The following is a 25,737-nucleotide window of genomic DNA, read 5'->3' as shown; positions in this document are numbered from 1 at the left end:
TTTATTACAAAGTGCGATCCCGCAGTAAGAACTGTCACAATGTGAATAAAGTCATCCCATCGAAAACAGACATTATCTTTAGCAATAGGCGAAGGCCTTGTTAGGTTACACTAAACCTGACTTTAAGGTAGAACCCAGTTTCACACCCGTCTCCACTGCTATCACGAAAAAACAAGCATGAAGCACCGTGGTCTGACATGAATTAACATAATGAGTCTGAACATAACAAAGACCACCTCAAATAACGTAACATGTGGCGCGTTATTCTGCTAGACAGGGGGGTGAGTCCGACCTGAATCGAATGCGCGTCGCAGTAGCGGACGTGACAAGGTACAGCGGCCACGCTGCGTGTGACTTTTACGCAACTGTCACGGTCGTTTGCGCAAATGCTGCGCTGCTCCCCGAACTGCACCTCCAAGTATACGATATGCACACAGTTAACGTACGAGAACACACACAAGAGACTTAACAGGCTTCACACACAGATGGTGTACCCGACTTCCTCCACTTAGGCTATCTTCACGACTGTAGCGTTAGGAAGAGCATATGCCTGGACTCGAAGTTAAGTAATAAAATAAAATTTTCCAGACCCGAAAAAGCGGCCTTCATAGTACAGAAGGAAATTCTTCCAATATATTAAGATTTAGCAAGGGATGAATTAATGGAGAGATGTTTAGGTGGCCACACTTAAACTGCGAATGAAAGTTTTAATTCCACCTCACAAACACTTGAACTCCGGACTGAAAGTCGTTGAATTGGCATCGTATTTAGCAGCGGGCTTATTCAGTGAAGGAAATTCATCCCTTCTGATGGTGATGAACGAGGCAGGAATTGTAGTAGGCACACGAAGCTTCAGTTATGCCGAACAAATGGGTAACCAGCGCGTGAGCCGACAGAAGCGACGTAGTTAGCTGGAATCGAAGGAAGGTCGGAACGCTCGAAAGCATTGCTGCAAGTGCAAAACGAAGCCTATGACGAAGACGAAGGATTGGTATATGATGCTGGACTCGCAGATTAATCGATAAACATTTTACGCTATTGTTAACTTCTTTGAATTTCTAGTTTCCGCGAATTTATTTTTCAAACGCGCTTATCTCGAAATGACTTTTTCACATTTGAGTGCAGTCTAACTCAAAAAGTATAGAACGTATCATCATTAAAAAAGATACTATGATTCTTTACATAATTACGAATTATATGAACTAAATCTGAGATGATATCATGATTTTAAGGGTACTTTTATTTGTGTAATTAGAAAAAATATAGTGAAATCGAAGTAAATTGTTCCAACGCCTGCAAAATGCTTAATTTGCATTATTTTCACCTGCATTGAGGTTCATATTCTTGGAAAATAAGTAATTAATGTAAACTCAAAACCTTTTTGATTTCAGATGAAAATCGGAATGACTATACTGCACGCAATTGAAGAACTATACTCGAAGCCTTCAGCGGACATCACAACGTAACTTTGTTATTTTTGGCTGAAATTATTGAAAAAATTCGCAATAACCTGTTCGAAATATGAATGAAATGATGTCAAAATTTGATTAAATTCTAATTAATTCTTACCACCCAAAAAAATCCCAAAAAATCTGTGACGAACAACCGGCCTAATGTGCTCATAACATCTAAACGAATGCGAATTTCGCTTTGAAATTTTGACAGGTGTTCTTGGATAGTTAACCTACCGATTTTTGCAATTTAAAAAAATCGCATATTTTTAACCTACTAATGTGGTTTTCCCCCTTAACAGAGCTGAAATAACGTCAACACAGGTGACATGACGACTGCCCAGGATTGGAACATTGCAGTGACTCAACCACGCAGGCCGTCGTTGCCTACGTGTTTGCGACTCACGCTCGCGATTTCAATATCCGCAGCGGAAAATCTCCACCTACATCATACTCCGCGAGCCACTTAATGGTGTGTGGCAGAGGGTGCTTTCGGTACCACTATCTGATCCCTCCAACACTGTACCACTCGCTAATAGTGCGGGGGAAGGAAGAATGGTTGTCGGTAAGCCTCTGTATTAGCTCTAATTCCTCGAATTATCTCCTCGTGGTCAATACGCGAGATGTATGTAAGGGGAAGTAATATGTTGTCCGACTCCTCCTGCAAAGTTCTGTCCCGAAATTTCAATAGTAAATCTCTCCCTGATGCACAACGCCTCTCTTGTAACGGCTGCCAGTGGAGTTTGCTTAGCATCTCCGTAACGCTCTCTCGCCAGCTAAACGATCCCGTGACGAAACGCGCCGTTCTTCGCTGGATCTTCTGTATCTCATCTATCAGTCCTCCATGATAGGGGTCCCAGACAGATGAACGATACTCAAGACTCGGGCGAAAAAGCGCCTTATAAGCCACTTCTTTCGCGGATGAGTTACATTTCCTTAAGATTCTTCCTATGAATTTGAGTCTGGTGTCTGCTTTTCCCACTATTTGTTTTATATGGTCGTTCCACTTAACGTCGCTCTGGATAGTTACTCCTATATATTTTACGGCAAACGCTGACCCCCGCTGTTCATCATCAATAATGTAGCTGTACAATCGTAGATTTCTTTTCCTATGTATGCGGAATATGTTACATTTATTTACGTTCAGGGTCAACTGCCAAAGCCTGCACCATTCATCAATTCTTTGCAGGTCATTCTGCAAATTCCTAGTATCTTCTGGCGTTGCTACTTTGGTATAGACAACTGCATCATCCACGAATAGCCTTAAAGAGCAGCCGACGCTTTCTACTAGATCATTTATATAGATTGTAAACAGCAACGGTCCTATGACACCTCCCTGTGGTACTCCGGATATTACCTTTAAATCTGTACATTTAGTTCCGTTAAGAGCGACGTGTTGAGTTATATCTGCAAGAAAGTCTTGAATCCAATCGCTGGTCTGCTCCGATACTCCGTAAGCTCGTATTTTTTTCATTAAACGGCAATGCGGTACGGTGTCAAATGCCTTACTGAAATAAAGGAACACGGCCTCAACCTAAGCGTCGTTGTCCACTGCGCTGTGGATCTCATGGAGGAACAGAGCGAGCTTAGTTTCGCAGGGTCTCTGTTTGCGGAATCCATTTTCATTTTTATAGAGGAGATGATCATTTTGCAAAAACATCATAATTCTTGAGCATAAATTTTCTTCCCTAATTTTACAACAGATTGACGTCAGCGATATAGGTCTATAGTCATGTGGATCTGTCTTACGGCCTTTCTTAAAAACGGGAATGACCTGCGTTTTTTTCCAGTCGTTACGAACCTTTCATGGCTCAAGTGATCTACGATAAATTACTGGTAGAAGGTGAGCAAGTTCTTTCGCACGAACCGATGCGGCTGTGTTGTAGCAGGGGGTGCAGCAGGCAATCTCGTAAAGGTTTCATCCTGTTTAATGAATTCTCCCAGTCTGTTGTGCATAAAGAACGAATGAAATGATCGTAAGGCATTGTTGGCCGGGAGGCCCCAACCGGGGAAGTTCAGCCGCGAAGTGCAAATCTCATTTTAGGCGACGCCACAGTGGGCAACTTGTCTGCCGGTGATGAGGATGAAACGATGGTGAGGACAACACACCACCCAGTCCACGAGTGGAGAAAAATCTACAACCATGCTCGGGAATCGAACGCGGGCCCGCTGCATGGGAGGCAGACACGTTACCACCCAGCTAAACAGGCGGACCTCTGTACGTAATTATTTCCACAAGTCACATCTAATCCGGGTGCGCTGTCCAATGTCAACATGTCCAAAAACAGTGACCTGGGACAACCGCAGGAAAGGGACAATCATGTTACTAGACTTTTAAATTAATTACTTGTGATCTACTGCCATGATTTTTTGGCAGCTTATATCGTTTACACCCCGCATATTGGATGTGTCTCCGTTGGTTCATCAGGCGCTATTTCTCTCTTGTTGCAACAGGTATTTGAAGTTTAGTTTTTGCAAGGTATAGCCGGAGTGAGCCCAGACAAATGCTGCTTATCAAGTGTCTCACGCGATGGCCAGCGTCGACGGGGGGCGTAGGTTTGTTTCCTGTTACAAACGGAATGATTTTAAAATGGAATTTTACGTGCTCTATAGAGTAGTCTAGTGCTTTATTCGTGCATATTACGATGGTTACTCCAAAATAAATGCACACTATTTTTTTTTAAATCCATCTTTTACTCTACATGTTTGAAAGTTTTACAGTGTGTAGATACATACTTTACTAACAATATTTTCATTTCTCCACATAATTTCCGTCCCTCTCAACGACCTTACGCCATCTTGGAACCAGTGTCTGTATACCCGCATGGTAAAATTCTGGACCAACATGTTGGAGCCACTGTTTGGCAGTGTGCGAAAGGGAGTCATCACCTTCAAATCTTGTTCCACGAAGAGAGTCTTTCAGTTTCCCAAAGAGATGATAGTCACATGGAGCCAGGTCAGGACTGTAAGGCGGCTGTTTCAGTGTTGTCCATCCGAGTTTTGTGATCGCTTCCATAGTTTTTTGACTGACATGTGGCCGTGCATTGTCGTGCAACAGCAAAACATCCTGCTTTTGCCGATGTGGTCGAACACGACACAGTCGAGCTTGAGGTTTCTTCAGTGTCGTCACGTATGCATCAGAATTTTTGGTGGTTCCACTTGGCACGATATCCACAAGCAAGAGTCCTTCGGAATCGAGAAACACTGTAGCCGTAACTTTTCCAGCAGAAGGTGTGGTTTTGAATTTTTTTTTTCTTGGGCGAATTTGCATGATGCCACTCCATTGATTGCCTCATCATCTCTGGTGAAAAATAATGGAGCCATGTTTCATCACCTGTCACAATTCTTCCAAGAAATTCATGTCCACCATTCTCGTACTGTTCCAAAAGTTCGCTGCGTACCGTTTTTCTTGTTTCTTTGCGAGCCACTATCAAGATCCTGGGAACCCACCTGGCACAAATCTTTTTTAACGCCAACACTTTCAGTATTCTACAAATATTTCCTTCCCCTATCCCAATGTAGCGTGACAATTCGTTGACTGTGATGCATCTGTCAGCAGTCACCAATTCGTTAACTCTCTGCACATTGTCTGGAGTGTGTGCAGTACGAGGCCTGCCACTGCGAGGACAATCCTCAATATTGCCGTGCCCGCTTTCATCACGTAAGCTGCTTGCCCGCCGACCAACTGTACTGCGATCGACAGAAGCATCTCCGTACACCTTTTTCGATCTCTTGTGGATGTTTCCCACTGTCTCGTTTTGACAGCACAGGAATTCTATGACAGCACGTTGCTTCTGACGAACATCAAGTGTAGCAGCCATCTTGAAGGCATGCCGTGACGGCGCCACTCACGGGAGCAGGTTGAACTAAGTTTGAAAACAAGCGGGAAGGATGTATCTACACACTGTGAAACTTTCAGATGTGCAGAATGAAAACTATATTTTTACAAAAATAGTGTATATTTCTTTTGGAGTGACTCTCGTAACAGCAACAGCTATAAACACGAAGATTAACCAGTACTCCAGCTGCTACTAAGAAGTGCTGCTGCACGTGGGAGCAGACGCAGTGGGCCAGAGCGGTGCTGGGGGACTGGCTATTCTTCGTGTTTTACGGCCCCCGTTAATACACATCGATAAAAGGAATATCGCACTAGACTAATTTGCGACCGCTCTGCCGATTGGGCACATAAAATTTTATTTGTAATGGAAAATAAACTTACGCTTTCCATTTACGTTTGGCGTTGCTTAAAAAAGTGATGAGCAGCATTTGTCTGTGCTGACTCCAGCTAAACATTGGAAAAAAAGAAATTGCAAAAACCTAGCGGAATGCCAGAGAAAACGCGACTGACGACTCTTAAGAACGGCAACATGTGTACATGTCATTAACTATCAGATACGGTATGCCATTCCTGCGTAGCTCATAGTCTAACTCCCTTTTTAATTTACATAATAATGTGGCAATTTACTTCAGTTCTTACCTTGACTAGTGAAATATAGTATGGGCCTTTCTCACGTCCGTCGGCCGTCGTAATTTAATATATTATTATTATTTTTATTTTTATTTTGATTGTTGCCGACTTACGTGGTGGGCCTTAATAAAAATGATATTTCATTCAATTTTGATTTACGATTAAATGCTTTTGTGAAGTTCTCCTTTTTAACAATATTAATCTTCAGTATAAATTATTTGCTATGTTAATGAACGTTAGACTCACTGAATCTTAAAACAGGAGCATGTAAGTCGAACAATGGAATAAACTTTTCATATTAATTTCCTCGGCTAGTCAGTTCACTTTAAATCAAAAAACGTTTAGTTATTAATTACAATTGCGGCCCACACACGCGCGAGAGTATTTTTTCTTACCTCCGTTAACCATTGCATTGGAGTCCTGGCTCTGACTCTCGGCTGTGGTACTGAAAATAAGAACCTTAAAGCTACGTATTTCTGCAACTTCGTGCGGCTGTGGAGAAAAATGAATATTATGTTAATGGCGGGCGAGTTTTTCGCTTCCGCTAATTATTTATTATTTAATATCGCCACGTAATGGCGTCGTTGGCTGCATCGGCCGCTGCGATTGTTGAACTGTAAATTACTTGAATGCAGGTTAATTCAAGGAAGGCGGACATGAAATCGGGATGACCTCTTACAAATTAAAAGTGAACAATAATATTAAATCAATATATTATCTGCTTAATTCATACAAATATGCTTACATTTGCCAGCACTCGCAAGATGTCCGTCTACACGCAACCGAGACAAGAGAAGAAGTGAAACGACTAAAAAATTAACAAAAGAGCGTATCTAGTTGTCTCCTTAGATCATTTTGTTATATTTCTTTGCACTCGAAACTTACACAGAGAAATTATTATTTTACGGGTACATTATAAAAAACCTGTATCATTCAAGTTTTAAATGTCTCTTCTTTATAAATACCATTTTTTAAGTTCAAAAATGGTTCAAATGGCTCTGAGCACTATGGGACTTAACTTCTAAGGTCATCAGTCCCCTAGAACTTAGAACTATTTAAACCTAACTAACCTAAGGACATCACACACATCCATGCCCGAGGCAGGATTCGAACCTGCGACCGTAGCGGTCACGCGGTTCCAGATTGTAGCGCCTTTAACCGCTTGGCCAACCCGCCGGCCATTTTTTAAGTCTTTTCGTAATATAGCACTGGGGACAATATACCTTGCAGTTTTAGGTTTTTGTATGCAGTTTCATTTCAGTATTGTTGGTGACATTCGAGGCATATTCGGAATATAATGGCCGCTCGATGAGAGAAAATTGTACGTTCATCAGAAAAAACATTTAACGACGTTTTTCATTTTCTACAAACGTATTTCGCTTTTCCACGTTACCGCCTTTTATTTACAATAAGAGAAGAACCCCGTGACGAACGGCTGCAGTCGAATAAAAGTACCTCTAAAATTCTAAGACGAATCAGTTCTGCGACCTATGAATGTCATTTAACTTTCAAACTCTGTGTATATGTGCAATCGATGCGTGGAGGTTGTTGTTGTTGTGGTCTTCAGTCCAGAGACTGGTTTGATGCAGCTCTCCATGCTACTCTATCCTGTGCAAGGTTCTTCATCTCCAAGTACCTACTGCAACCTACATCCTTCTGAATCAGTTTAATGTATTGATCTTTTGGTCTCCCTCTACGATTTTTACCATCCACGCTGCCCTCCAGTACTAAATTGGTGATCCCTTGATGCCTCAGTATATGCCCTACCAACCGATACCTTCTTCTAGTCAAGTTGTGCCACAAATTTCTCTTAATGGTCGTAAAGACTACAGAAGCACATGTAGCTGGCCTGCCTGGCTAGCCACACAGTCTAACGCGCTGCTTCCCGAGAGGGATGGCGTGCCGGTCCCTGGCACAAATCCGACCGGCGGATTAGTGTCGAGGTCCGGTGTGCCGGCCAGTCTGCGCATGGTTTTTCGGCAGTTTTCCATCTGCCTCTGCGAATGCGGGCTGGTTCCCCTTATTCCGCCTCAGTTACACTACGTCGGTGATTGCTGCAAAAACACTGTCTCCACGTACGCGTACACCATGATTACTGTACCACGCAAACATCTGGGCTGCACTCGTCTGGTATGAAACGTTTCCATGAGGGATCCACTGGGGGTCGAACCGCACAATAAACCTGGGTTCGGTGTGGGGCGGCGGTGGGGTATGTGGACTGCTGTGGCCTGTTGTGGGGTTGTAGCCCACTGAGAGCTACGGCGAGACGAAGCCTCTCCGTCGTTTGTAGGTCCCTGGTTCAATACACAATACACACTACAGTGTAATGGATAACTATTATATCCATCAGATTCACAAGAGTCATAAATGAGTTATTACTTGGCAAAAAGCCCAGCATTTGCTCGAAACATTGTATGTTACCACTTGCTTATAGACTCATGTTTCCCAAAACAGAAGGTGATGTGTTTCTGTAGGTGCTTCCTTTATTCACTATCGAAGTGCAAATGTGGAATTTGAGTGAGGTGATTAAAATACAGAGCTATGGAACAGTACACACACTTTGACAGGATTAACATGTGAATATGTTGCATCATTTTGAATGTATCTGCGCTGCTGTAGTTAATGTAAAAAATCGCACTGGTCACTTTACTATCCAGAACTCTACGATGTTTACCGTACAAACGCGGCCGACACTAATAGTTCAAGAGTGCTTTGTGACAAGATTGGGACGAAAGAGTATTTTCAGTGTGGCACAAAATGTAGCCATATCGAAAAACTCAATAACTTCTTAGTGATTATTGTTTTGTTTTATCACAAGTAAGACCATTAAAAATAGAATCCCTACTGACATAGTCTCACGTTTCAGTTTGCTGTAAACCTGATGTACGAAGATATACCAAGACAGTGTCTCAGTCTCATCGCCGAAAAGGCCTGGGAGCAAGGACACGTATGGGTAAGTATGATGACTTTTTTATAACAACTGATGCTTTATCTATGAGGGAGGTGTCACATTAAGGTCTGTGAAATTTTTCTGACTGAAAATATTTGGAGGTGTTCTGATTGCGTTATTGCACTATGATATTGTAATTCGATTGTTCAGTGGTTCACGCCTATTGCAAACTTAAGTATTTGGTTTGAGTAGAACTATAAGATTTCCTTTCGAAAATACGCTGAAGAAACTGGTGCACCTGCGTAATATCATGTACAGCCCCAGCGAGCGCACAGAAGTCCCACAACACGACGTGCCATGGACTTGACTGATGTCTGAAATAGTCCTGGAGGGAATTGACACCATGAATCCTGCAGGGCTGTTCGTAAAGCCGTAAGAGAACAAGGGGTGGACATTTCTTCTGAGCAACACGTTGCAAGGCACCCCAGAAATGGTCAATAATGTTCATGTCTGGGGAGTCTGGTGGGCAGCGGAAGTGTTCAAACTCAGAAGAGTGTTTCTAAAGCCATTCTGTAGCAATTCTGGAGGTGTGGGGTGTCGCATTGTCCTGCTGGAATTGCCCAAGTCCGTCGGAACGCACAATGGACGAGTGGATGCTGGTGATGAAACAGGGTGCTTACGTACATGTCATATGTCAGAGGCGTATCTAGACGTATCAGGGGTCCCATATCAATACAACTGCACACACCTCACACCAATACAGAGCCTCCACCAGCTTGTACAGTCTCCTGCTGACATCCAGGGTCCATGGATACATGAGGTTGTCTCCATATCCGTGCACGTCCATCCGCTTGATACAATTTGAAACGAGACTTGTCCGACCAGGCAACATGTTTCCAGTCATCAACAGTCCAATGTTGGTGTCGAGGGGCCCAGGCAAGGCGTAAAGCTTTGTGTCGTGCAGTCATCAAGAGTACGCGAGTGGGCCTTCGGCTCCGAAAGTCCATATCGATGATGTTTCGTTGAGTGGTTCGCACACTGACACTCGTTGATGGCCCAGGGTTGAAATCTACAGCAATTTGCGGAAGGGCTGCACTTCTGTCACATTGAACGATTCTCCTCTGTCGTCGTTGGTCCCGTTCTTGCAGGATCTTTTTCCGACCGAGCCATGTCGGAGATTTGGTGTTTTCCCGGATTCCTGATTTAAAGGCCCATTCGTGAAATGGTCGTACGGGAAAATCCCCACTTCATCGCCACCTCGGAGATGTTGTGTCTCATCCCTCGTGCGCTGACTATAACACCACGTTCAACTCACTTAAATCTTGATATCTTGCCATTTTAGCGGCAGTAACCGATCTAACAACTGCGCCAGACACTTGTTGTCTTATATAGGGGTTGCCGGCTGCCTGTTTACAAATCTCCGTATTTGATTACGCATGCCTACACCAGTTTCTTTGGCGCTTCACTGTAAATCTTTCGGCAACAAGGAGGAGAAGTCAAAAAGTAAAGGGACTTTTGCAGTTTGCCACCGAAGGGTTTGGTAACACTGCTAGTATCCAGGGCTGAAGTATGTCGTCTGGAACAGTTCTACACAACGTGTCAGTCTTATTCTCGCGCTAGTTGTGTATTTTAGCAGACCGTGGAACATGACAGCTCCATTGTCGATCTGCACCAAGGAGGAAATAAGGGCAGTCTTTCGGTCTTTGTTCGCAGATGTTAAGCCTGTGAAAATTATTCGTCGAATGCAAGTGCAGTGCGGTGACAGCTATTTATAGCGTAGCAAGATCTACGAATGAACTGAGCGCTTGAAACAAGGAATGGCGAGGAAAGATCGGGCACGTCATCGACGTCAACAACTGTGGACAATTTGGAAGTCGTTGAGGGAGTGGTGATGGAAAACACAGTGGACGAAATCGCCAGTACTTTACATATCAGCCATGGTTCAGCACATTCCATCTTATATGACAAGCTAAACTTTCGGAAAGTATGTGCAAGATGGGTACCGACGAACTTCCAGCGTAGCGTAAGACGCAAGGGATGGCCATCCCTCGTAAAAATTTGACTCGTTATCATCGCGAGGGAGATTGATTTTTACAGCAAATCGTTACGGTAGACGAAACGTGGATGCCGCATAACGAACTGGGAAGTAAGGGCGCGAGCATGGTTTGGAAACCCCCATCATCACCAGAGGTTAAGAAATTTAAACGTCAGCTATCAGCTGGTAAGATTATGCTAACAATGTTGTGGGACATGGAAGGTGTTGTAGCCTTTCAATTCTCCCCAAGGCGCGAAACTGTGAACAGTGAGAGCTACTTTGATGTGTTGCGAACTAAACTGAAACTTACAATCAGATCCAAACGTCGCGGAAAACTGCGAAAAGTTGTTACCCTGCAGCAAGAAAACGCTCGGCCACATTCTTCAAAACGGACGGCTGGAGCAGTAAAGAAGTTGGGATTCGAATTGCTGGAATACCCGCCATACAGTCGAGGCCTGGCTCCAACCGGTTTCCATGTTTGGACCAGGGAAGGAAGCGCTCAGGGGAAGAAGATTCGCAAACCGATGTAGAAGTCATTGATGCGGTGCAAAATTGTTTACTGGCGCAACCGGAAAGCTTTTTTCCGACGGAATCAAAAAACTTGTGAAACGTTAGACAAAGTGTGTTGAAGTCCAGGGAGGTTGTGTAGAAAAATGTGTGTTTCAATTTTCTGTCATCAATATAAATAATTTTTCTCATCAGTCCCCTAGAACTTGAGAACTACTTAAACCTAACTAACCCAAGGACATCACACACATCCATGCCCTAGGCCGGATTCGAGCCTGCGACCGTAGCAGTCGCGCAGTTCGGGACTTCGCGCCTAGAGCCACTCGGCTAGCTCGGCCGGCTTCTTTTTCTCAAAAATCTCTTTACTTTCTGACTTCCTCTTGTATTTATGTTTTTTTTAAGGAATTTGACACTTAAAATGTTCAAGTGTTTCCGAAGATCCAAATTTCAGTTTCTTAGCTTCACCTTCAACAATATCAGCAACAAAACAAATTATTCTGTGCTCACTTATACTACCAATGATAGTAAGAATTATAAACGTTCAAACAGAAACAGTTGAAGAAATTAATGAAATTTAATATCTGAGATGGAGGAGTCGTAAATGAAGCCCACAACGTAAAATTAGGATTGAAAACGTACATGAAATATTTTATGCCCTGTGTGGTATCCTAAAGAGCAAATGTATATATAGAAAAACAAAAACTGGGATCTATAAATCAAATGGTTCAAATGGCTCTGAGCACTATGGGACTCAACTGCTGAGGTCATTAGTCCCCTAGAACTTAGAACTAGTTAAACCTAACTAACCTAAGGACATCACAAACATCCATGCCCGAGGCAGGATTCGAACCTGCGACCGTAGCGGTCTTGCGGTTCCAGACTGCAGCGCCTTTAACCGCACGGCCACTTCGGCCGGCAATCTATAAATCACTTATACTCAGCATATGAATGTGAAAATTGGGACTGAAGAATATTCATCAGGAATATAGTAGGCAAAATTTTTGGGGCAGTGAAGGGCCATGTCAGCTGAGGAGGGCGCATTCGAAAAAAATGTGTAAGTATCTGATGAAATGTCCGCCCCGGTAGCTGAGTGGTCAGCGTGACAGACTGTCAATCCTGAGGGCCCGGGTTCGATTCCCGGCTGGGTCGGAAATTTTCTCCGCTCAGGGACTGGGTGTTGTGTTGTCCTAATCATCATCATTTCATCCCCATCGACACGCAGATCGCCGAAGTGGCGTCAAATCGAAAGACCTGCACCAGGCGAACGGTCTACCCGACGGGAGGCCCTAGCCACACGACATTTCCATTTTTTTATCTGATGAAATGAACTCGCATTCAGTCACGTATCCCGATACGACAAGAGTCACTTTTTCGATACGACTAAAGCCATCCACTGAAAAAATGTACTATCTTAGCCAGTAAGTGAAACCCTTCTAAGCTCACAATGAATGACTCCAGAGTGTCGAAGAAGCACATATGATCATGAGAATTCGCTGGTTGCCTAGAAATACCTACTGTTTTACTGTGGATCTAACAATCAATGTTGACGCACCAAGTCCTTAACTGAATTAATACGATTACTGCAAGACAATCACATAATTAGCCAACGGAATCTCTCTTTAGCTCATCTACGCGACATGTGAAACGTACCTCAAGTGGCCCATAGACTGGCGATCATATTGCGCAATATTTCATATTGCACAGTAATAATGACCGTCTTAAGATGATATTGAAGGTTGCCTAATATAGTGTACAATATACTGACGAATGGACTGTAATTAGCTATTACTGACCTAACTATTTACAAGTGGTAGGGTCTCATATTGCGCAATATTTCATATTCCACAGTAATAATGACCGTCTTAAAATGATATTGAAGGTTGCCTAATATAGTGTACAATATACTGACGAATGGACTGTAATTAGCTTTTACTGACCTAACTATTTACAAGTGGTAAGGTCTCTAGCTAATATTGCGCGCTGCGCAACAGAATTATAGGATTATTTTTTTCGAAATCCCCTTATTCCGCAGTTATCCCCAATTGCGATGCAAAGGGTTGAAAATGAGATGAGCGTATGGCATTTATTGGCCGGGGTATCCCCTTCGGTGTTCGGCCGCCGTATTGCAAGTCTTTGTAGTTGACACCATTTCGGCGACTTGCGTGTCAGTGATGACGAAAATGATGGTGAAGGACATAAAACACCCATCCCTTTGCTGGGAATCGAACCCGGGCCCCCTTGCGCTGTAGGCGGTAACACTACCGCTGCGCTACGGAGGCGGGGTTGAAATTCGGCTAAAAGGTGCCAACAAAATTCCGTGGCAACGGTGCAAAAGCGTGGCGCCCTGCGATGACAGCCTTTGCCTTGCGGCGTTTCAAACAGCAACGTGTCGACACGTGCGAAGAAAAGGCCAAAGCTCAGAACTTCATGTGAGGTGTAAGGTGGGTTAATGGTGTCACATTGGCACCAAATTTCACTACAACTCTTCCCAACGCCGCCGTCGACGTGCCACACGATGGGAAGGTCGTCGTAACCCCTCTTACCCACATTTCACCACTTCTCTTGTCGCCTCTGCTGTGGAGGTCAGAACCGCGACGCCAGCGTTGAAGTCGCGTGGTTTGGTTACGGGTGCCCGAGGAAAACGTTTCACACGCACGGCCGCTCAGGATCCACACGGAAGGGCTACGGAGGGGGCGGGGGGGGGGGGGGGGTTGCATAAAAGCAACCACCATTTTCCCTGGGGCGTTGATATCCACACATTTCGTTGTGGACAAGTACAGTTCACAATGCGATGAGCAACAGGACGAAGTTATTCGCAGCCTTCGACACTACTGACAACCTTCGACGTTTCAAGCCTTCCCTGAGGACACTGGGGGTGGCACCTCTAATGAACGTGATTGCATTCATTCGACATGCAGCGCGATCGGCAATTTTACTCTCGTTTAGAGGTTGGTACCACTAGGGACCCCTCAGTACCATTCGATGGAATCTGAACGTGACTCGAAGCAGCAGAAGGTGCTTATGATTTTTAAACCTCCTGTTTCGCATCCTCCTGTAGCTTGGTGATGAGGGGGTGCAATATTGACACACATGTGAACAAAGTGGCAAAGGGTTCCTCTAAGACTCTTCGGTTCAGGAAAACCATTCGTGACATCCACCTACCTTCTTTTACCGAGAACGTTAAACGTGAAACTGTACTGAAACAAGTATCCAGAATGAGATTTTCACTTTGCAGCGGACTGTGCGCTGATATGAAACTTCCTGGAAGAATAAAACTGTGTGCCGGACTGAGATTCGAACTCGCAGGAAGGTAGGAGATGAGGTACTGGCAGAAGTAAAGCTGTGAAGACGGGGTGTGAGTCGTGCTTGGGTAGCTCAGATGGTAGAGCACTTGCCCGCTAAAGGCAAAGCCCCGAGTCCGAGTCTCGGTCCGGCACACAGTTTTAATCTGCCAGCAAGTTTCAACCTGTCAAGTATTCCTAGGCGCCTATAGGCAAGCACATGAAACAGAAGGTGTGTCGAGGGGTTGTCTGCCTGCAGGCACCTCGAACAACTTGGCAGGAGCGAATATTGCAGTCGTGCTGCGCTGAAGGAGTATGATCATTTTCGATGTGGAATCATCCTCAGAATGTCCTTTGAGATGGCTTCATACGTGTGCGGTTATCACTACCACACAAAGTGATTGGCCTTGTGCCATGTTGAGTGATCATCAGATTATGTATCTCACCTGCATGTAGAAATTTGAAGTAAATTGGCAGATCAAAAAAAGTTTTGCGTCACCCCCGTTCTCCTGAAGATAGACGTTGACTATTGATATTGTATCACAACACAGTCCTGTTGGCTATTCAGAGATGTTACTAAACCTGTCCAGAGATGTAAACAACCTTGCATGAGCAGCGCCTATTAGATGGAGGGGGTCTGACAGCCGATCAGTTCCAGTTATTCCACCAGGAAGCAGGTACACGGCTCGTCTTGTCTGTAGTTCAACCATGCCTATATGGTCAATACCGAAGTTCGATCGCGTCCGTATTGTTACTATTGTGCCAGGAAGGGCTCTCAACAAGGGAAGCGTCGAGGCATCTCAGACTGAACCATAGCGATGTTGTTCAGACTTGGAGGAGATACAGAGAGACAGTAACTGTCGATGACATTCCTCGCTCATGCCGCCCAGGGGTTACTACTGCAGTGGATCTACGGATTATAGCTCGGAGGAACCCTGACAGCAATGCTACCAAGTTGAATAATGCTATTCGCGCAGCCACGTGACTCGTGTTACAACTCAAACTTTGTGCAGTAGGCTGCATGATGCGCAACTGCACTCCCGACATCCATGGCGAGATCCATCTTTGCAACCACGACACCACGTAGTGCTGTGTAGTGCCGAATGGACCGCTCAGGATTGGCATCACGTTATCTTCACTGATGACTGTCGCATATGCCTTTAACCAGACTATCGTCGGAGATGTGTTTGGAGGGAATCTGGTCAGGCAGAACGCCTTAAACACACTGTCCAGTGAGTGCAGCAAGGTGGAGGTTCCCTGCTGTTTTGGGGTGGCATTATGTGGGGCCGACAAACGCCGCTGGTGGTCATGCAAGGTGCCGTAACGGCTGTACAATACGTGAATGCCGTCCTCCGACCGATAGTGCAACCATATCGGCAGCATATTGGTGAGGCATTCCTCTTCATGAGCAACAATTCGCGCCCCCATCCTGAATATCTTCTGAATAACTTCCTTTAGGATAACGACATCGCTCGAGTAAAGTGGCCGGCATGTTCTCCAGACATGAACCCTATCGAACATGCCTGGCAAAGATTGGAAAGGGCTGTTTATGGATGACGTGACCCACCAACCACTCTGAGGGATCTACGCCGAATCGCCGTTGAGGAGTGGGACAATCTGGACCAAAAGTGCTTTGATGAACTTGTGGATAGTATGCCACAGGCATGCAATGATGTTTATGTGGGTCTCTATTCCAATTTTCTGTACAGGTTCCGGAACTCTCGGAACCGAGGTGATTCAAAACTTTTTTTGATGTGTGTATATGCAGAGTGAGTCAGGAGAAAAGGTACATGCTTTGAGGGGTGTACAAGTGATGATTCTGAACAAAAAAACTCCTAATAAACATATGCCCTTTTCGTAATCGTTTCCGAGTAAACCAATGAAAACTACTAGGAAAGCTAAACGTGTAGCGGCGTCCTTACTATGTCAGTACGACTTCACTTGCGCATGGTGCAGTTGTTTACCTCAAGTCTCAATCCGACAGTGCTTGTCGTAGTGCAAGGAACTACAGTGTTGTTACGCGAACAACGAATACAGTTTTGTGTGGTGAAAATGCCACGGATCTTCACACATGCAGAGTATGCTGACATGGTGTTTGTCTATGGTTTGTCGAATGGGAATTAAAGAGGTGCTGTGCGAGAATACCAACAACGATTTCCGAAGCAGATAGCAGGAGGTTTAGCTGCGTGTTTCACTGATTGCGTGAGCGTGGTACGCTTCCCAGCGTAAATATTGTCTCTGAACGTCCCGTACAACAAACTCTTGATGTAGCTGAGAACATTCTTCATTAGTGGAACGCAACCCTACTACTAGCTCTATAAGAATTGCTGCCCAGCTTGGTATTCCACAGACACGAGTGATACGCACAGTACACGAGCACAGTCTGTATCCCTTTCATCGGCAGAGTGTACAACATCTGCATGAAGATGATGCTGCCGCCCGGCAAGAATTCTGTCAATGGATCATTGCCAACGGTCGATTAATTCCACGTATTCAGTTCACTGATACGTCAGTATTTACCCGCAACGGAATCAGCAACACGCGCAACTTTCATGTATGGGCAAATTAAAATTTGCACACTACTGTGGAAACGAAATTTCAACGACGTTTCTCAGTCAACGTGTGATGCCGTATTATTGATGACCAACTCATGGGTTCAGTTGTTTTAGAAAACTGTCTTACTGGGACACGGTATCTTGAATTTCTTCAAAATGTGTTATCTGAATACGTGGAGGATATTCCTGTGGCAGCACGAGCCCATGTGTACTTTCAGCATGACGGAGCTCCTACACATTCCGTACGGCCAGTGACACAGTATCTCAACACAACGTATCCTGGTCGTTGGATCTGTCACCGGGGAGTCATTGCTTGGCCACCGAGGTCGCCCGATCTTACCCCATTGGATTACTGTTTATGGGAGTGGCTGAAGAGCGACGTGTACAAGCGCAGAGTGGACACAAGAGAGGAACTTCTAGCTCGTATTTTACGTGCTTGTGCCCAGGTAAAGGAATGCGAAACTGAGCTCCGATCGTCGACGCAACACCTGTCTACAAGAGCAGCATCATGCACCGAATTTGACGATGGACTGTTTGAACATCTTCTGTGAGGAAATGTACACAATTAAACAAACCATAACATAAAATTATCTTAATTTTCCGTCACCTGCACCTTTCCTGCTCCTAGTTGTTTACATTGGTTTACCCAGAGACGGTTAAGAAAATGCCATATATTTATTAGAAGCTTTTTATTCAGAATCACCAGTAGTATCACCCGTCAAAGCACGTACCTTACCTCCTGACTGAACTTGTATACATATGGAGAGAGAGAGAGAGGGGGGGGGGGGGGGAGGAGAGAAAATATGTAGCCTATGTCCGCTCACATGTTCACTAGAGTATCGTTACGAAATTTGAAGTAAATCGGCCAAAAACGTTTTAGAGATTTTTGGTAACCATCTTTCCTCTTTATAGATTACACATGTATATATTTATAGTCAGAAATCTTATGTTGAAAATGATCGTCCTCTTGTCTTGAAGATAAAGTACGAAAAATATCATGAAGGTCGGAATAAAACTGTAGTTTTTTTGAATTACAGATAAATAATCAAACGAACACTCTTTTTTATATACCAGATAGTTACAATTGAACTTTCCATATCTAACACGTTATAACATGAAAACTAATTACCCTACAAACACCGAAGTTGGTGGCATTAATGTTAAGGAATAGTGCAGAATCAATTCAATTGAAACACTTTTAATACGCTGCTACGGTACATCATGCCATTACAAACCAGTATCATGACTGCTACAAAAGCTGTTCAATATGGCGCCGATCAGTGTCCAGAAGAGTCTGAAAGCGCAGGATTGCATTTTGCACGGCAGAACGAAGCATGTCCGTGGGTATGGTGGCTACCTCTCTTGATATGCTGCACTTCAGACCAACACATGTGTGAATGGTCCCCTGGTAAACCCTGTCCTACAGATAAGACCCACAACCAGAAGTCACAGGGAGTGAGAGCAGGTGATGGTACCGATCAAGCTTTTGGAAACGACGGGCTGACAATTCGATCGTTTCCAACTGTGTTTCGGAAAAGCAGGTGAACTTCACGAGCGAAGTGCGGTGGGGTCACATGCTGCATGAAAACTGTTGAGTTCAAGGCGTCTCTCTAGTGCAGAGCGGGTATGACATCCTGGAGAAGCATATTGCAGTAACGCTGGCCAGTCACACTGCACGTCTTTCATCCTGTAGCGCCAGTCTCTTCAAAAAAGAATGGGCCAATGATGAACGTAGCTGTGAAGCCACACCATGTGCTGACACGTTCACCATACAGAGGAACTTCATGCACAATGAATTGTGGTGAAGATTCCCACCCTCGGCAATTCTGTGTGTTCGCCTCATCCGTCAGAGAAAAATTAGCTTCGTCTGTCCATAAGATGGTCCAGGGCGAGCCCTCGTCAACTTCAATCGTTACGCGAAAGTGGAGAGCGACATCAGCACGCTGTTGTGCGTCCTGAGGTGCAAGCTGCTGTACAATATGGATCTTGTATGGACACCATTTGAGAATGATTCGAAGCGCTTTCCGCACAGTGGAACACGGGATGTTCAACTGTCGTGAAACAGCACGTGTACTGCCTGACAATCGGGAGTTTTGAGCTGCCTTGTCTGCCATAGCAACAGCGCTTTCATCAACAACCTGTAGTGCAAGCGGTCGTTGGCCTCTTCCCATAGCGACGCCCGGTTCTCCAGTTCATTCAAACTTCTTCATAATGCTCCACACAGCACGTGGATAAAGAAGACCCTTCCATAATCCTTTCAGCCAGCAATATTCCCGAAGTGCAGCTGCAGCATTGCTGTTGTTTTGATAACAGAGCTTCACCAGTAATGCCCTGCTCCTTTTGTCCAAGGCCATGTTGACATGTCAGGTGCACTGCGGCTGGTCAGGTGTGTGAGACTGTGAATCACAATGACTGATCATGACACCTGGTGGCCATAGTTGGAACTGGACGGTGCCGCTGTGATGCATGGAAATCGTGAACTTCATTCTCTGGAGATTAATGCTACCAAGTTTGGTACCTGTACGCTAATTAGTTTCTGTCCTATAACGTGTTAAGTAGGGAAAGTTTAACTATAACCACTCAGTGTATAGATTATGCAAACTTATTACTTACTTTTGAGTTATAGTACTGTAGTGTGCCCATGGGTTACTTTGTAGGGGTAGGGGGGGGATAACCAGGTGGTACGGGGTACTTTTAATACACTCTTAAGAAAAAGAAAACGATACAGAGTTATGAAAGTTGGTCACAAATTGTAAATCATGAAGGTATCGACAGAAAATCAAATTTATAAACTTTGGCGGCCGATGGATGGATGTGTGATGTTGCAGAGCAGTTTCACCTCATAGCTGGCAAGGATAGTAAACAACGGTCGTGTCGATACCAGCGCATAAAGTTTTTCCAAATTTCGTTCCGTATATTCATATGCACAGTGATTATGCCCCACAGACAGATACATGAGCAATACGCACAGATGTCTGCGTTTCAGAGAGGATGTTGAGTTCAAAGAAGCCAATTGGAGTAATAGGTAATTTGCTGGACATTTGAATGGGACTGATGTCACTATTCGACGACGTTTGCAGGAATGAGTGAACTATGGTCGAATATAATGCCAGGAAGAAAGTGGTCGACCTAGAAAGATGACAGAACGTGTCGACCAAGCAATCGTCAAGAGGTACTCATAGCCCTGTGTTCACCATTGTCATCCATCATACATGCAACAGATGCTTCAGTACCCACAGAGATCATTAATACACTCACAAAAAGGGGACTAAGCTCACGGCGTCTCTTGCACCAACTACCATTGACCTCTCTACAGCAGGCCGGTGTGGCCGTGCGGTTCTAGGCGCTTCAGTCTGGAACCGCGTGGCCACTATGGTCGCAAGTTCGAATCCTGCCTCGGGCATGGATGTGTATGATGTCCTTATGTTAGTTAGGTTTAAGTAGTTCTAAGTTCTATGGGACTGATGACCACAGATGTTAAGTCCCATAGTGCTCAAAGCCATGTGAAACATTTTTGAACCTCTCTACATCCACAAGTGAACAAGCCCGTTTTCAGTGGTGTCGGCAACATTTGGCCCGAAATCTCATTGATTGGAGTAAAATTGTCTTCAGTAATGAATCCTCCTCCTTGCTGCTCCCAATGACCAGCGCAGTCGTGTCCGGAGACGCTCCAGACGCCGGCCGCTGCGGCAGAGCGGTTCTAGGCATTTCAGTCTGGAACCGCACTGCTGCTACGGTCACAGATTCGAATCCTGCTTCGGGCATGGATGTGTGTGATGTCCTTAGGTTAGTTAGGTTTAAGTAGTTCGGCTGATGACCTCAGATGTTAAGTCCCATAGTGCTTAGAGCCATTTGAACCATTTGAACGCCCCAGACAGTGGTGAGATACCAACCTGACTGTCACCCAATAACCGGGAGTGATGATCTGGGATGGCATTTCATTTCATAGCGGAACCTTTTTGGTTGTCAACTGAGCTGCCTTTAAAGCACAGCGGTATGTCGATATGTCGACGATGTTCTTTGACCAGGTTTGTTGTCCTCCATAGCAAGCTATCCTGGGCTTACATTTCAGCAAGATAATGACTAACCACACACAGCGAGAGTTTATACTGCCTTTCTTCGTGCCTTTCAAACCCTATCATGGCCAACAAGGTCGCCACATCTCTCCCTAATTGAGAACATTAGCGTTACTGGAAGGAACCAACTCGGGATTTTGAGTGTCTAAAGCGCCAGTTGGACTGAACTTGGGACAGTATCCGTCAGGAGGGCATACAACAACTCTGTCAACCAAAGCCACGACGAGAAGCTGCTTGCATAAGGGTCAGAGGTGGACCAACGATTTACTGACTTGCCCAATTTGTGAAGATCTTTCTCTTGAATATATCACCCAATTTCCCTGAAATTGCAATCACTTGTTTGGATATATATACACATCACAACTACCCATTTCCATCCCATTCGGAAAGTTCCTATGTGGTACTTTTTTTTGTCTTAACGCGCATTTTGGAAGGTGAACGGTAACTTTAAATAGCCGTAAAAAAGTTCCAGTTCCGACTATGTTAAAAACCCCCGTAATACCGATATGTAAATCGTTTCCTCGAAAGAAAACCAGCTGACTACACTATAATACTTCTCCTTTACCCGAGAATTAGGTGTTGGTCACGATCCCCCTTGCCCCCAGGCATAGGTGCCTAGTACTGCAGACAGCACAAAACAGTTACTGCCCTTACTACATTATCACTTTGTTGCGATTATATTCTAAAGACAGATGTTATTTTTCAGGTGCCCATTTTCATTGACCCTCACAACTTCAGAACAGTAGGAGTTTTGAGGTACCTTCGCGAGAAGAGAGGAAATGGCAGCTACAGCAGCAGCAGCCCCTGTCGTGCCACTGACGTTGCAGATGGGTGCACCACACCCCTGCCAGAGGATCAGGTGGGGTCTCCAGCAGGCTCCAGTGGCTGTGGGCAAGCAGCGAAGTGGCATGAGCACTGGCAGGATAGCGACGAGGGCACCAGGTACTCGTTACTACATTATTATGACAATTTTAAGGCACAAGTAATGTATCTCATTTCAAAGAGATGTAAAAAAGCTACAGTTCTAAACTGTTTCACTTGTTCATTTACTTAAAAGCTATTTTTTTGTACTTCTGCCGTTACATACAAATATTCGGTTGACGTCAAAGTTTGATAAGCGGTTCTCCATTGTAAATTTGCCCTTAGAATATATGAACAACTACTTTTTGATTTGAATTTTTGAAATTCTTTGTATCGTTTTTAGCTCGTTTTCATCCATCACTCATAATATTTCTTCTTCTTCTTCTTCTTCTTGTGGCGGGGTTCTACAGCTCTCGCCACATGTCACATCTCTGTCGCTAAATGCCTTGATCTTGCCGTTCTTCGTCATTCCTTTCTATTCCTCTTCTCTACCATCGCTTCTTGAATATGCATGCATATCCAATGGAGGAATGTGCCATTCTTGACAACACAGACACCGCAATAGTGTGTTTATCCACCGATACCAGGCAGCAAATTTCAATTAAAATGTCCTCCCCTGTATGGGAGTTACATAATGTGTGTATGAATATATACTTGCTACAGAAACGACAACATATGGAAGTTTGGTTCTGACCATGAAACGTACACAGATAGTTAAAGCAGTTAAGGCGACCACACACATAAAACGAGAAATTCGGGCTCGAGTCCTGGTCTTGCATAAATTTTCATTGTCATCATTCCCATATACAGCTGATGGTTTTCATAACGGCTGTAGTCGCTACAGCACCTTTTCCTTCGATCATGCATGCAAGTCTGAAGGAACTATGGATCGTAATTTTGAACGCCACGGGCACTGCAATGTCGTATTTTAACTTTGGTGTACCCCCCCCCCCCCCCCCGCATTCATCCCCCCCACCCTCCCCCCGAGATGTTTTCGTACCACAGATATGCCCGATGTAAACCAGTTCTTTGGTTCAACAAATAAAAGTACCACAGACTGACTGCTCTCAAAAGAATGGACAGGTAAACAACAGTTAATCTAACGGGTGGCCAACAGAAAGACTACAGAATAGTTTCACTTGAAAAGAAAGAACGAATAACTTAGTCAATGTGTATAACTACAACAGAATGTACCCCCTGTTTTCATTCGGTTTCTGGTTTCTCTCAAAAGAAATGAGTGGCCATAAAACAGCAGCTAGCTAAATCAATTATTTCCTTTCAGTTGTCTCCGTAGACTGGTTTCACTCAAAAGGATGAATGAAGGATTTAATCAATACATCAAACTACAACCAAATACGAGTAAGTCGAATGTTTTCTAACAAACCACTGAATCGATTGTTTTACTTCGTTGTTCTCATCAAGCTTCTTATAATATCTTGTTGACTTACTTGTTTTAAGACGTCACTTTCATTACTTAATGGTGTCAAATCGTTGAGCATTGTGTTATAATAGGAAGGTTCGAATCCGTCTTCTGATATACTTCAGTTTTGAAAATGACATTTTTCCACTGTTCTTTGCGATTATAAGGGGCAAGTACGTCCTTCCACAGCAGTGATATCAGGGGAACAATGTTTGATGCCTTATGGGGCCAATTTTGGGATGAAATGATGAATGGAAGAAATCGACTTTCGCTGGATACTAACTCATATGAAAGTCCTTTAAAACTTCTTTTAAAAGTCTTGTGGTTATGCTAATTCATGTGCGATTCGTTTGTCTGGGAACCACTCGGAGTTTGTCCTGATGGAGAGCGAAGTTTGAAAAGTGAATGTGTTTAGCACAAGCAGTCCATTCAAAATAATTACGTCTTCGTCTTGCAAGATTGTAAGGAACCCCACACCAAACTATTGGTATTAATTTTAAATTTTTGATGGAGCTGCCCTCCCTGTTGGAGCCCAGACAGCACCTCTAATTTAAAAGGCTGTCAGTTCTCCTCCAGTGAAGAAAGAGATTTTGGAAGGGAGTGGCGAGTACATCCCATGCTGCTCGACTGAGAAACTTGTTTCTAAAGGTACTGGAAAACTGATACAGCGATAGACAGAAGATGTTGGCAGGCAGGGTTGGGTGTCTATGTTGCGAAATTGTGCCATTGCAGATTTTATAATGGTGTTCTAATATATTAGAAAGGTGTTGTGTAGATACTTTTTGACTTACTTTCGTACTAAATAAGTATATTCATATTCAGAAACGGTGCTGCTACCCTCGCACTTGAGTACCCTAAAACCAACATCACCACCACCTCTGTCATCATCATCATCATCATCATCATCATCATCATCCTGCTTGTTGTAGGTCTGCTGCTATGGAGTACAAGAAGGGAGCACTCACTACAGAATTTGGAGCATTGTACGAGAAGCGTGTGCTGGCCCTGGTCCTCCTCCGCTGCCTGAGGCGTGGGCTTCTCTTCCAGTTGTCTCCCAACAATCGCGATGCAGGCAGGTTCGACGATGTGGTGCTGGTGTGGCGACGCGAGGAACATTCTGAGGCGCACGCCCTGCTCGTCCAGGTCAAACACAAATCCTCTGGGAGGAAGACCATCCCCAGCCGCATGTGGCTGACCCTGTCTCCCAGGCCTGACTTCAGTCTCAGCAAGTACTGCACTTCCTTCAGAGAAATTAGCAAGTCACTGGTGAAGGGCAGAGTCACATGCGTCTTGCTGACGAACGCCTGCCTCGATGACAGTAGCCACAGCATGTTTCAGCGCCAGGATGTGGGCAGTGTCCCAGGTCTGGAGCTGCTAGAGGCTGGTGGTGACCTGTACAGGCTCAACCCTAAAAACGAACAGGTGTGGAAGGCAGTCCATGAGGACATAAGCTTTGTGGAGAATTTCTACCTATTGTGTAATCAGAGGGATTATGTGAACATATTGGGCGACATTTACAGAGAGTTGGAACATTTGTTGGGCGCAGGTAACCTGTGAGGATCCATCTGGTAAGATATGTGTGATGACCTCACGTCTTGGATGAACAAATAGTGTGTGTGTTTGACGAGTGGCTGGAGCAATGGTTGGACACTTGTAGTTGAATACACCAGGAAAGAGACTGAGTGAAGAATGGTGACCACCAGACGTGAGTATTGCAGTGTGGCTGTTCTTTCGGGTTAAATAGAGTTCTGTAACTCAGCAAAGATGAAGCCTCCAGAAATGGGAACGGTGGTTCTCTCTGCTACTAAGACTCACCAAAGACTGGCCCACAAAACGCACACCTTGGTAGCTATGGACAGGTTCTTCGCTGCTGGGTATGAAAGAGTTAATTTTTTGAATTGTACAAATTTCTTTTATACGATCTCAGAAAATATTTTGCATCATTAAATTAAAAAAAAAAAGAAAGAAAGAAAAAAGAGGTTGAAATGGCTCTCAGCACTCTGGGACTTAACTTCTGGGGTCATCAGTCCCCTAGAACGTAGAACTACTTAAACCCAACTAACCTAAGGACATCACCCACATCCATGCCCGAGGCAGGATTCGAACCTGCGACCGTAGCGGTCGCGCGGTTCCAGACTGAAGCGCCTAGAACCGCTCGGCCACTCTGGCTGGCCATTAAATTCAATTAGCCAC

The 25,737-nt window shown here is 44.5% G+C and overlaps 1 protein-coding gene across 1 annotated transcript in view; it reads left to right on the top strand.

Annotated features, from left to right (window-relative positions):
- The window catches only part of LOC124550977, a 70,396-nt gene extending 45,032 nt beyond the window's left edge, over nt 1–25,364 (top strand). The window contains exons 5-7 of the mRNA XM_047125797.1: nt 8,786–8,872; nt 21,970–22,205; nt 24,474–25,364. Of these exons, the coding sequence (XP_046981753.1) occupies nt 8,786–8,872; nt 21,970–22,205; nt 24,474–25,101 (951 nt within the window). The 3' untranslated portion in view covers nt 25,102–25,364. The remainder of the gene's footprint in view (nt 1–8,785; nt 8,873–21,969; nt 22,206–24,473) is intronic.
- Nucleotides 25,365–25,737: the final 373 nt, after the last annotated feature.

The sequence above is a fragment of the Schistocerca americana genome, chromosome 9 (assembly GCF_021461395.2).
Source record: "Schistocerca americana isolate TAMUIC-IGC-003095 chromosome 9, iqSchAmer2.1, whole genome shotgun sequence".
Classification (NCBI taxonomy): domain Eukaryota; kingdom Metazoa; phylum Arthropoda; class Insecta; order Orthoptera; family Acrididae; genus Schistocerca; species Schistocerca americana.
This window is presented reverse-complemented; position numbering and strand designations above follow the sequence as displayed.